Source organism: Phragmites australis, chromosome 6 (genome assembly GCF_958298935.1).
Source record: "Phragmites australis chromosome 6, lpPhrAust1.1, whole genome shotgun sequence".
Classification (NCBI taxonomy): Eukaryota; Viridiplantae; Streptophyta; class Magnoliopsida; order Poales; family Poaceae; genus Phragmites; species Phragmites australis.
Genome location: NC_084926.1, coordinates 5,148,533 through 5,162,362, shown reverse-complemented (window position 1 = coordinate 5,162,362; position 13,830 = coordinate 5,148,533). Strand labels below are relative to the sequence as shown.

Genomic DNA, 13,830 nt, shown 5'->3' with positions numbered 1-13,830 from the left:
AATCTACCAGTAACATGCGAAAAAGGATACAAGCAAAAGTCGTTTGAGATCATATGGATAGTTCCGAAGGACATGCATGCGAAAATACAAGTCCACATGTGCATCCCTGCCTCGCACCATGAATCCATTTTTGGCTAGCTACTTCGTAGACGCTTTCGCCAGTAATCCGAGCTAAACTTCTCCAAAGGAGAATTCAAGCGATAAAGCTTTCGTCAGGACCAGGCGAGCAAGCACCATTAGGTTTTCTTTCAAGACTCCATTTGGGTCTGATACGGGCACCAAGGAGACCGTGAGGATCTAAACCCCCTACTAAAGATCAGATTTTTAATAAAACTAGCAAGAGGGTTTATGCTAATAGTGTGAGTAACCTCATCGCAATTTTAATTATTCTTTTTTCTATTCTAATTTTAATTTCAATTATTATTTATTTTATTTTATTTGAACTATTTATTTAGATATTTTGCTCCTCAAAGTATATGGAAATCGAACTGCTAATTTTTCATAATTTTAATTTCGGATTTAACTATTTATTATTCGTTTTTGATATGAGCTCTTTGATTTAATTTAAATCCTTAGATGTTCATAACAATAGGTGATTTAGATCATTTTCTTTTTCTTGATGAAAATAATAATTTCGTGAGAATGAACATAAATACTCTTTTTAATACTTAAATAATAATATAATAGATATGCAAGATATGGTCCACGTCTAAAGTTGTGGGAAGAGAGAAGCAATGTACCAGTACCTCATAAAGTGATTACTGTAGTGTGTGGGTGAGAGAGAGGCGCTACTACCTGTATAAATGTGGGCTAGTGTGGTTGCTCCCTCGGTGGTGGACTGGTAGCCTGACCTCACAAGTCACAACCAGATAGCAGAGCGATCAAAAGTGGAGGCTAGCAAGCAAGAAAAGGAAACACCTACTCCTACGCCTCTCTTCTAGCTTCCATCAATCTCTAGATTCTAGAGCCCTTCGATCAGCTAGCTTCAAATCAAGTGCAGCTTCAGCATTCAGTGTTTAATGATCACTGCTGCTAAGTGAAGGAAAGGCAAGCAGCTACAGCACAGCAGGGTTGAAGCTTCTTACTTCGCCGGCCATAAACCTGCGCAGTTCAGAGCCATAAGCTCGTGCTTCTGCTTGAAGCTGCTGCTGCAATGGAAGAGCAGCTTAACCCGCTGGCCGTGACGCACCTGCTGCAGCACACGCTGCGCAGCCTCTGCACCCACGAGGACTCGCAGTGGGTCTACGCCGTCTTCTGGCGGATCCTCCCGAGAAACTACCCGCCCCCCAAGTGAGTCGTTTAACATACAGTTGGCACTTGATTTTGTTCGTTAGAAAGCAAAAGAACAGGGAAACATCGCTCCATTTGTTGGTTCTTTTCATGGTCCTTGATGATGCATTTTGTTTGGTTTGGCCATTTGGGTTGCTGGTTTGTTTATCCATTGTTCAGATGGGATCTCCAGGGTGGCATGTATGACCGGACCAGAGGGAACAGGAGGAACTGGTACGGTCTAAGACAAGTCTCTCCTCTTCAATTTCTTACGGATTTTGGGTTTGTATGTATTAATGTATGTGATTCCTGGGGTGCAAAATTTTCGTCTAGGATCCTGGCATGGGAGGATGGATTCTGCAACTTCGCAGCCTCTGCTTCTGACCGCGAGGGCGCAGCTGCTGCCGCCGCCGCTGCCTGCACGGAATGTGCTGGTGCTGCTGGGCAGGAGGTGAAGGGCCTGCAGCCTGAGCTCTTCTTCAAGATGTCTCATGACATCTACAACTACGGTGAAGGGTAAAACATAATACTTACTACGACTACTAACAGCCACAGCTTAATCACATGGCATATGCTAATCAGCAAGCTTATCGCGGTCCAGTTCGCCATGTATTTTGCGATTGCGTTTTGCGTTGCAGGTTGATAGGGAAAGTGGCAGCCGACCACAGCCACAAATGGGTGTTCCAGGAGGCCCAGGGGCATGAGATCAACCTCATCTCCTCCTGGAGCAACCCTGCCGATTCTGTAAGCGTTCACCTCAACCAATCAACGCTAATGTGTTCGCAAATTCGATTGGAGACACGAATAAAAACTTTTCCCCCTGTGTTTGCAGCATCCAAGGACATGGGAGGCTCAGTTCCAGTCCGGTATCAAGGTAGCACGCAGCTAAAATTTCAGGAGCCCCGTGTTTGAGTGAAAAGCTCCGCATGCCAAAGCTGATACACATCTTTTATCGTTCTTCCGCAGACTGTTGCTCTGATCGCCGTCAGAGAAGGCGTCGTACAGCTTGGCTCCATGAAGAAGGTACACTGATACTGTTCTACACCCGCTCCACTAAGCTGCTGCACTGCAGCGTGACCGTGCGACTTGGTGGCTCTGGTGTCACGCTCGCTTGAGGTGCATGCATGCACGACAAGACGTACAAGCTAATATGTACGAGCGTACGATCGTGTGTAGTACTACTAATGTTTGATGAATTGCTGTGCATGGTTGGCTGCACGTACGCAGGTGGCGGAGGACTTGAGCTACGTGGTGATGCTGCGCCGGAAGTTCGGCTACCTGGAGAGCATCCCGGGGGTGCTGCTGCCGCACCCGTCGTCGGCCGCGTTCCCGGCCGGCGGATGCGTCGTCGGTGGCCCCGCGGACGCGGCCTGCAGCTGGCCGCCGGGACTCGTGCCACCGATGGAGCTCTTCGACCCCTACGGCCAGGCGTCGGCGGCGGCGGCGCAGATGCACATCGTGCCGTCGATGAGCAGCCTGGAGGCGCTCCTGTCGAAGCTGCCCTCAGTCGACCCCGCGGTGGCCGGAGCCCGCGGCATGGACATGGTGGCCAAGGAGGAGGTGGACGCCGTCGACCACGCCGAGTACCACAGCATGGACGACACGGCCGCAGGGAGCGGCATTGTTGCTGGCAATGGTGGCGAGAGCACTAGCGTTGCTGCTGTCGCCGCCACTATTGCCCCAGTGTCTTACTACGTCAACATGGCTAATAAGCACAGAGAGGGATTTTAGTCTGACAACGTCGCTAATAATAAGCAACTACCATGATTTGTGCATGCATGCGTCGACGGCCGGCTGTACTTAGGTGTCAAGGCAGGCATGGTAGTTGCAATGTCTTTTTCTAGAATGCGCCGCATTATATGATTACTCTGCATCAAACCAATCATGTGTGCTGTTGTACGTGTGCTTGGAGTACTAGTCGTACCGCAAAGTGCGTACGTGCGTACGTACGTACCCGATATATCGAACCGTTATAAGTTCAACAGAGGTTACCTACGTTCAGTGTGGTCACGCTGATGAATGTATGTTCTGTGAGGCAGTAGCGTCACCTAATCAAGGACATGGCATGGGGGTGACCATGTGTGCATTTACTGTTGGAATTGGCGCATACATGGTCATTCATGAAATTCTAAAGCATACACTTTAATCTCATATTGCCATTCTTTGATGAGCCATTGCTGCTGCATTCTAGCTCTTTGAGAATCAAGAGATGTCCTGATTGTTTCCCCCGAAAAAGGCATCACTTTCTCCTTTTCCCTTCTTGTGAGCGCTGCATTGAACGGTTCTACTACCAAGCCTTATCATCTTTTCTAACCATGGTGCATCGAGGAGAAAGAAGAGTACATCTCTCAAACCAGTGTCAGGTTCTACATGGGGGCGATAATTAGGTTTTTGGATAGCACAAAGTGCGATCGCTTGGTGATTGCTACGACTTACCGTGAGTTATTCTCTTTTCTCGACTTTGACTACATCAAATGAGCTGCTTCTACAACATCAACCAGATCGCCCTGCGAAAGTTCGTCTTCATCAACCCAACGAATAAGTTATGCGCACAATTTTTACTTATGAGAAATATGATTTTGATCTAAAATATATGATTGATCTGTTGTTTCTAGTGTATGCATATAGTTCATCCTATATAGTTTTACTCTTAATAAAATCTATACTTCAAATTTATCTCATTATTCCAACATTTACATGATGAGTACGATGGCAACGCTTGCTTCCTGGTCCACATACATGGATGGCGGATCGGCTCCGGTTGCTGATCATGTCCGAATAAATTCACCTTGCCCCCATAGCTAAGAACCAGCAGACTAGGGGGCAATCATGACCGGCCAGCAGCTGCAAACTGTTGCGTATCGAGCTTGAAAAGAAAGAGGGTTAATCTAGCATGAGCTCAAATTAGAAAAGTCAGATTAGTAATTTATTATCACTTAGTGGTAAAATTAAATGCTTTTTAAATAATTTTCAAGATTAGAGGGAATCATAGCCCACTTTGACCCCACTAACCTCCGCCACTGTATATACATAACAAATCCAGTGAATTAATTGTTCTTCCTGCCTCATTGAAAGATTACACCAAACTTGCACCATGCACGTTCTCCACTGACATACTCAATTCCTGCTTGTCGTTCATGCCACAGTGTTCGTGTCTGTTGCAGACACACAGTAACGCTGGAATTCCAAACAGTCCCCTGCCGAGAACAATGAAGAGCTGTTGAACCCTGCTTGATTGCCTCTGGTGTACGGCTCGCATGACGAGATCGACACGCAATTTAACCGTTCGTAGATAGACGAGATCGGGCAGTCCGTCCTTGTTTCTTACCTCAAAAATCGTGCGGCGACGGAAATTGTATAGTAATTCGGTAGGAACTGATAGAATTTCATCAAATTTTTGTTTTTAAAAAAATTTAAATTTAAATTTAATCAGTAATCACTCGATTTATAAATACAATTCAAACCCACCATTTGGTAACTACAGTAATAACAGTTACCGACTATATTTGAACCCTGCCCCACGCTGCCGTTAGTAGTTTCCTCTCGTCGGCCGTGCGCTGAGGCCGTACGTGCGTGCATGTCCGGCTCACTCGTGGACAGATGCCGCGGCTCTGTCGAAGGATCCATCGCCTCGCCTGGGAAACTCGTCCACGCATGTGCGCAACAGCGCCTCCTGTTCACGCCTTTGACTGCACGGTGCCACAGTGCGCAGGAGCTTGAGACGAGACATGTCCTGCTCGGCTACCACGACAGGTCCGTCCGACTGGCGACGCGCCAACCTCCTCAACCCAAACGGAGCCAGCCCTTTTTATCGGATTAGCGACCAGACCCTAACGGAATTCTATAATTCCTTAACACATTACTGTTTATCACTGTGATTTAATAGAGCTGATCTCGTTATTTAATGGAACTGACCCTGACGACGTTCTCAGTTGGCTTCGCTCCCGCTCCTCGACCGCGTGCCCCGACGCCGAAGCTACCCATCCGCCGGTAAGCGCGTGACGGTCGAGAACCCAACCCAACCCAACCCAAGCGTTGGACGGGAGGGCGGCGAAAACTATGTCCCCGGCCGGCTCGACCCTTGCGCTGCCTTGCCGACTTTGCGGCGCGCGCGCGGCTCCCGAGCCCGAGCCCGAACCCTACGCGCTCGCAACGAGAACCCAAGCCGATGGTCGAGAGCATATTTGGCACCGTTCGACGTACGCCGGCTGCTCCGCTACATCCGCTTGGCACGCGATGGCGCGGGTTCGGTACGTGGCTGCTGAAAGCAGATTCTGCCAGAGGCTCGGGCAATCATTGGGTCGTTGAGGGAGTCGGTACGGACGATGCGCACGTCGCGACTGGATTCAAGGAACGTGGGGTGCCCCGGTGCGGCCCAGGCTTGACTACTTGTTGGCCATGCGATTTGTAGCAGACTAGCAGTACATGCATATTGGCATGTCGCTGTTCGATCAATCGATTTCATCATTTTTTGTACGGATTGATTGCTGTGACATGACACAAACGTCGTGTGCTAGACTGCTGTTAACAATCGTAAAAAGATGCGGTAACCGGCCCGGTTAAGATTGGGCCCAATTGTGGCCCATGGGTGTGCTCATCTCTGGACTTAACATTGCGCAGTGTGGGCAAAAGAATTGAGAAAATTCTCTGTTTGCCATAAGATAAGGTCATGTCCTAATTGCCGCTGAATTTTTTGGCTTTCCTTATTTGTAATCTCTTATAGTTTTCATCTTTTCTCCGCCACTACTATCAATTTGACCCTTAGATATTGTTAAGTCATACTGGAAAAGACATATTTACCCTACCATGTAACAAATTTTTTTTTTGCCTAGTTTCCTTTCGTGCCACTACAATTGCGAACACAAATATACATACTCCAACACAAATGCATATCAACCCGACTTTATGATTTTAGTGGACACAATAGCGAAAACAAGCGCATATATTAAAATATAGATGGAGTAATCATCTCAAATGAATAATAACTGCATGAACACAAATATATAAGGTTCACAGATAAATGCATATATTACATCAGGACATAAGGTTCATGGACACAATGTAAATAAACAACACTATATCGACATCAATTGGTTCATCTAGACTAAGCAAAAGGAGCAAGTATTTCACATACACATTACATCAGGTCCAAGACAAGGTAAATAAGTACATGTTCACATCACACATTGCATGTTGTTCACAAACTGAGCCTTCTTTTTTGCTTCTAGTGCATAATGCAAGGCTTGTGAGTTCCACTCTTTTGCTTCTGGTGCCCATTGCAGAGCTATCATGTGGCACCATAGGCTCCATCTTCTTTGTCTTCCCTTTAGACTGCTCCTTCCCTTTAGGCTTTTCCTTGTCCCCAATCACCCTCTAGCTTTGGTGGCAGTAGCAATAATTAGTGCTTGCTTGCCTGAACCTGGGATAGGGTACTCAACACAAAGTGCCCAAGGTTGATTTGAGCTACTTCTTGACCTGCACCTGATATTTATATAGTTAGTCATTAGGTACACTAAAAACTGATTAGTACACAATATATATTGATTATTTTACCTAACCGATCTCCCAAAATTTGAGGTATTTCCTTTTCCTTTTTTCTTCGTAGCAGGTTCAATGCTTTGGTTATGGTAGAAAAGAAGTTACTTACTATTCAAAGTAGATTTTCATACAAACATAAGGAAATCTGTGCAAGTGCTAACCTTGACGGAAAAGTCATAGAAGGTGTAAATTGTAATTCCTTTGCTCCAAAAGTTGTGTCTTCAATTAGCCAGTCTTTCACCTTTTCACACACCCAAAAATTGGTTGCATTCTTCACCTTCATTTTCCTTCTTTCACTGGTGCATTCATGTTCAGAAGGGTTCTTCGCCTAAAGAAGTGAAAAATAGCAATCATTAAATTGTGCAATTAGCTAAAATAATTAATAAAGCAATTAACAAAGCAATCTACAATTACCATTATAGTGATCATGCCCTCCATTTAGAGGCATGTATCCTCTTGGGGCAATTATCTTCTTCTTTCCTTGAACAATAGGCTATGTATCTAGCTGGTTCACTCTTTTGAGTGTTATATTCAAACTCGTGTTTCACTGCATACTGAGCCAATGCCAGCTTGAACTCTTCAATGTTGGGATATATGCTGTCTATTGTTATTGGAGGGTCTTCTCTATCATGAGCAGGATGTTGGATATGATCTGGTAAAGAGTCATTTCCTACCAACTCTTCCTCAAAGTCAGACTCACAGTGGGACTCAGACTCAACTAGAATAAAAAATCAAAATCCTTCTTTGGAACATTGTCCTTGCCATTATCATTAGCACCTACAGGTTCCTTATTTAAGTCTTTGAAATTTGTGGTGTTAGAATCTAAATCTTTCACGAAGAAAAAACATGAGTGATTCTTCCTAGTGTATTTATAGTTGCCAACTAGTTTGATTTTCAATAAGTTGTTTGATTTAGGATCTATCATGTGAACAAAATGTGTCCTAATGCCTTAGCTTAGCAAGCAACATAGAATGCACTGGGGGTACCGTTCAGGGAGGCATGCAAGGCGAGGCCAAGCCCCTCTGCAGTCCGCAACCCCATGCCGAGCCCCTCCGCAGCCCCGCTCCACACTTGAGCCAGGCTGCACCCAAGCCTCTCTGACTACCTCCACGCGCGCCACGAAGAACCACCTCCTCCTTCTCGCTCCACACCTACACCGCACCCACTGTCGCCCTTGTCGATCTAAGATTTGCATCGCGGGATGAAGGGGCAAGCCGAGGATAAAGGAGGATGCAGTGGGAAGGTGGGGGCTCCCCAGCACAAAAGAGGCAAGGGCAAGAATGTCATTATTAAAAAAACTTCCGATGGCAAACGATAAAACTGAAAGTGCATCTATGCCCCCTAAGTGGGTTTTGATGATTAATGATAAACGATTAAGGGACTAATGAGTTTATTGAGATTAGAAACATGGTTTAGTCCCATTGGTGAATTTAATGGACGTTGGCATCCCTCAAAAAGAAAAGAGAAGCGGATTGTAGTTGCTCAATAGGTTTTAATTAATTTTATCTTTTGAATTTAAGTTAGAAATACCGTACTATCAAGAGGGATTCATTTGATAGTCTTGATGGTGCCTCAGTGCTCAAAGTGTCCTTTTAGAACCAAAAGATGAGAGGCACATCATCCACGGACATAAAAAAAAAAGGGCTGAGTTGCCTGAGTCCGGAGTCTCCGGGTTGGGCCGGATACTCCGGGGTCTGGCATTTTGGCCGGAGTCTCCGGGGGAGAATCCGCCAAAGAGTTTTGGTTAGTATTTAAATGTTTCAGGTCGGAGTCACCGGGTTGGGCCAGATACTCCGGGCTCTAGCGTTTTAGCCGGAGTCTCCGAGTGAGACTCCGCCAGAGCCTCTCTGTTTGGGCTTAAATGTTTAAGGTCGGAGTCTCCAGGCAAACTCGGAGTCTCCAAGTCAGTTCAAATTTCGCGGTAACGGCTAATTTCTAACAGCATTATGTGCTCGAGTTCCTGTGCTGGCCGGAGTCTCTGGGTGAGTCTGGATACTCCGGTAAAAGTCAATTAGCACAGTAACAACTAGTTTTTGGGGGAAGGGTATAAATACCTCTTCTCCCCCTCTAATTGAATGCTGCTGTTTCTGCTGAACTACTTGTGGACAAACACCTTCAAAGCATTCAAGAGCCCTCCCAAACCCTATCTAGAGCCTTGTTTCTTGCTAGATTTGAAATTTAGGGTTTGGTGAGTGAGATTAAGAGATTGAGAGCAAAAATGCAAATCTTTGAGCATTCGAGTCATCGTCAAGCTTTCGATTCACAATCTTTTACTCTTGAAGCTTTGTGCTCTTAGACGGTGAGGCGTCGCCCGTAGAGCACCCAAGATTTGTGAAGTGCCACGGGAAGTTAGTAATCCATCATCAAGTTGAGTAAGAACCCTAGTTTGATCTTTATGGTCGCTAGGAGAGGATAGGGTTGAAAGAGATCCGGCTCTTTGTGAGCTCCTCAACGAAGATGTAGGCACTTTTTTGTAGAGTGGACGAACTTTGAGATAAATTCTTGGTCTCCTTTACATTCTTGCAAAGTTATTTTGTTCTAATTGATTTTGGGGATTTTCCCGATCTTTGTGCTTGTGAGTCTCTACCTGCAGGTTTTTGTTGAAAAGAAGCTCATATACATGGTAGGACCTGTGGTGACCTTTAGATCATATAAAACTTCTTTCAACTTACTTTAATTTCGCGCTCCTGTGTAGGCCGGATAATCTGGGTTAGATCGGATACGCCGGACCCCAGAGTATCCGGACTCGACCGGAGTATCCGGATCTGTTTTAATCTGCCGCGAAGTTTTAAATTTTAGGAACGCCTATTCACCTCCCTCTAGGCGACATCAAGTACATTAAAAAACACTGACTTCTGTTGACAGAACTGACAACGGTGGTGGGAAAGGGATGAAAATTAGAAGCGATGTTAAATAAGAAAAGCTAAAATTTTTAGTGGCAAACAAAGCCATGACCTTATCTTTCGATGGTAAATAAGAAATTTTCTTAGAAAAATTAGAGTTCCATAGTCCGATAATATATCGGCTAACAATTTTGCGCATAGCAACATCAAAATGGCACCAATGTACTTGTCCTAACGCATGTTTGGGTAAGAGAGTATAGAAGAAATAAATGTTAAAATCAATAAAAAGGTGATGTAAAGTTTTGAGAGGTTGGTAGTGCTTAAGATATAAATTAGAGACAGAAAACTCATTCAACTCATCAATTAGAAGTAGGGATGCCCGAATAATCCTAAAAACCACATGCTAATAAGTACTTTCCCACCGAACCAAATGCATACATGTGTGTACTATAGATATTAAAACACATAATGACAAATCATAGAGATAGGCAATGGCCAATGAGACTAAGATTTGAAAAAAAAACATGTTTGAAGATGCTTAACCATCCAAGTTGGCTCTATTGTAAATACCTGCTGGATGTTTGGATTCCACCGTTCCATAGTGATAGCTTTCCATGCCATGGTGACTAGATTCGCAAACACGCTGCATCGACAAAGCACATAAACAATCAACGTAGTCAACAAAGCTACCAAAACCCAACCCTGACATAAGGCGATAAGGTGAAGTGGCTAAGCCATCACGATCAATCAAGCAAATCTCAAACGTGAAAAAAGCCACACGATGAGCCAAGGCTAAAAGCCATGAAATTTTGACTAGACGAAGGCCACTGCCGAGCCAGGAGCCGTGGCCCACAGCCTGTCACTCTGTCACTGACAGCTCATCATGTTTTCATGGACCGTGGCCCACGGCAGGGCCATCGAGCGCATGGCTACGAGTCGTCGGTGCACATGAGACGGGACTATTCAGAAGCATGGGACGGCGGATGTGAGCATGGCGTGTGGATCAGGTCCACGTAACCATTACACCCATGCTGATGGCTGCCGGAGGCAATCACTCTGGATTCACACTGTACGATCCCGTGACCGAACATCTTGCGATCATGCCACCACTTTTTTGTTTCCGTCAAGACAGTTGATGGCTTCACACCTCCACCCATGTGCTTATTGCTACCAACGAAACAAAGCCATTAGCTGCAACGCATTGTAGGGCTTGTTTGGATATTGAAGTTTTCAAAAATCACGGTATTTAGAAACTACAATTTTTAAAACTAAAGGCAAATAATACCATAGTTTAGAAAAAGAGGTATCCGGTGGAGTTTTAGAAACTCCAAAATGGCCACGATTTTATCAATACTATGGTTTTCAAAACTACATGATTTGTTACATCCAAACACCTTCAAGGTTTTCAAGGAAGAGATGACTAAAAGATAGCCCCCGTGTCGCTCCTAGGGTGACTCGGGTGGCCTCCCTATCCCCTAGTGCCACCACCCCTCTTCCTCCTCTCATCTGCCTCGCTGCCGCCTAAGCAGGCCATCGGAAGTCTGCGCTGATGCAAGGATGGCAGCGGTGGGGCTACATCCTTCCCGTGGTGAAGATTGAGCAGCGATGCAGCGTAGAGCAGTGGCGTTGGTTCCACTCGAGTGTAGCTAGATCCGCTCGATGGCGGTCAGATCCGCTTGAGGAAGGTCGTTTCCACTTGAGGGCAGCCGGATTCGTCCGGGGACAGTTAGATCCTCGATGACGGAGGTTGTGTAGGACGTCGATGGCCACGTGTGGGCCTTGAACAACACGTAGAAGGCTGCCGCGTGTGGTAGACAATCAGAGCAGAGATGGCGAGCTATGAGGTGACAGCGTGCGCACGCGTAGGAGCATGTCGACGGATGGAGGTGGCCTAACTCGATTGTGATGAGTTGTTGACGGTTGTCGGTCCATCCGCGTGGTAGGGCCATGTTTGGCTCAGCGACGGCTGGTCCTACTTGGCAACGGCTTGCGGTGCTGGCTGGCATGGCATTCGCACTCGGTTCGGTGAGAACGGGGCCAGCACCCTATTCATGGTGGACTTTTGTAGTACGGGTGGTCGGTGGCGACACTGGATGATTTTGGGGAAGCGGTGGAGGTCCAATGAGATTGGTCGCCGAGGCTGACGGCGCTGGCAAGGAGATGGGCGACAATTGGCCTGTGCAGTCCACTGGGCGACTCAGAGGAAAGAAGAGGAGTGCGGAGGCACGACGCATGGCGCGGATCAGCGACGCGATGGGTGCTGGTGGTTTGGTTCAACACATGCGGTGTGTTGGTGCAGGAGCTCTAGGTGAAAACCTGCTCGGTGTTTGCCAATGCCGACAACGGCGATGCCCTTAGGCGTCACTCTCGTCCTTGGAGGCTTTGTTGAGGTGCTCCTGTTTCAACAAACCCTCGATGGGTTCTCCAGGTGAAAACCCAGATTCAGCTCACCGGATCAGACAATGATGACACCTTCGATGTTGTGCCCCCTTGGAGGCGTTGCCTTGGAGATTTTTGTCATGTGGTTGATGTTCGTTGGATTTGTGTCAAGGTGCCCCTATTTCCCCTCAATCCTCGTCGTGGTTGTCTGTCGGCGTTGGTACATATTGGCGGCAACGATGACACCTCCCAGTGAAGTCAGAGCTTTCGTCTGGTTGTGATGCTTGTTTCAGTGCCTTAGGGTCTACGGGCCTCACAGCGAAATACGGTGGTCTGTTCGGATCACTTGATGAGGTTTTTGTCTCCTTGGAGCTACGCTCCATAGTGGATCACAAAGGACGATAATGCTTAGAGGAAGTTGAAGCTGCTGCGTCGTGGGCGCGCAACGAGCTTGGCAATGATGACACTAGGCAAGTTTGCTCTCGGGGGATCGTGCTCGTGAGGTGAAGTGATATCGAGATGAAGGAGGCCCGCCGTGGTGAAGTCGAAGCTATTTTGTCACTTGACTATGAGCTTGGCAACGATGACACACGACAGGCTCTGTAGTGTGGTCTCGCGGTCTTGTGGTTTGTGTTGTTTCCCAACCGACCGTTTTAGACACCGTTGTTTAGCTTCTTTTTCTTTTTCTTAGTCTATCCGACGAGCTTTTTCTCGTTTGTGATATTGTTCCTAGCCTTTTTTCTTTTTTTTCTTCCTTTGGTTTCTTATACCTAGCCTTTTTTCCTTCTAATGAATAAAAACGCAGCTCTTCTGCTTTTTGGTCCAAAAAAAAACCCTTTGAGCTTTTCAAAAGCAAAGTATTTTGCAAAACCTTAGTATTTTTTCTAAAACTCCACATATACTTTGCATCCAAATAGGTTTGTAGAGTAGTTGCAACCTAAGCTCCCGAGGATGGTTCAATAGCTAGGTGTCCATGACCTTAGTAAAGCTATCTCTCTTTACCCAAATCGAAGACAGCTATGCAATGACTGTGTGTATTGCTGTCTGTACTGGCCTCGTGCAGTAAATCGGTTGTCTATTTAAGTTGTCTACAAGGTGTCCTTATGATCATCAATCAAATACTAATAGATACTCCATCTGATTATAAATAAATGACGTTTTTGATAAAATTCGATCAAAATTTAAAAAACTTTGATCATCAATAACTTTTTAAAATATTTAGTTTTAAAATATGAAAATTACATATGTGAATTTATCTAAAAAATACTTTTATAATCTAATAAACTTATTAGATTTTATAAAAATATTTTAATTAAAAATACTGGTCAAAAGTACGTATCAAGGATCAGGTTCAAAACATCAAATATTTTTAACAGGAGCCAGTAGTTTATCTATCTCTCCTTCTTCGGCCACTCTTACACATCACTTGATGTCCTGTGTGTATCCCATTGTGCATGCCTTAACACAATATTTAATTGTTAGATCATCCGAGTCATCAAACTTCATTACTTGTAGGAAATGCTAGAATTATACCCGAATTGAATAGTAATAAGTCAATATATGTAACCCCTCCCAACTATAAGAAGTTTGGTTACAATCTCAAATACAAAAACATGGTGCATGCTGAGCACCTCTTAAAGTTAGTGTTATTCACTTTATCCTCGGCGTTAATTCAAAGCGAGTTCTAACCAACGAGGCTCAAAGGTGCGACGCTCTTAACATGTGATCCTGGGTGAGTTGACAACCCAAGTAGCAAACTGAAAGAAATAAGTTATAACAACTCACTCGGTCAGCCCTTCTT

The 13,830-nt window shown here is 45.5% G+C and overlaps 1 protein-coding gene across 1 annotated transcript; it reads left to right on the top strand.

The window, feature by feature from the left end:
- The first annotated feature begins 820 nt into the window (after positions 1-820).
- Positions 821-3,270, top strand: LOC133921261 (protein RICE SALT SENSITIVE 3-like). Its single transcript, XM_062366063.1, has 7 exons — positions 821-1,290; positions 1,450-1,503; positions 1,603-1,785; positions 1,908-2,013; positions 2,102-2,143; positions 2,236-2,292; positions 2,497-3,270. Exons 1-7 carry the CDS (start codon positions 1,154-1,156, stop codon positions 2,998-3,000), a joined length of 1,083 nt encoding a protein of 360 aa, XP_062222047.1. The 5' UTR covers positions 821-1,153; the 3' UTR covers positions 3,001-3,270.
- The last annotated feature ends 10,560 nt before the right edge of the window (positions 3,271-13,830 follow it).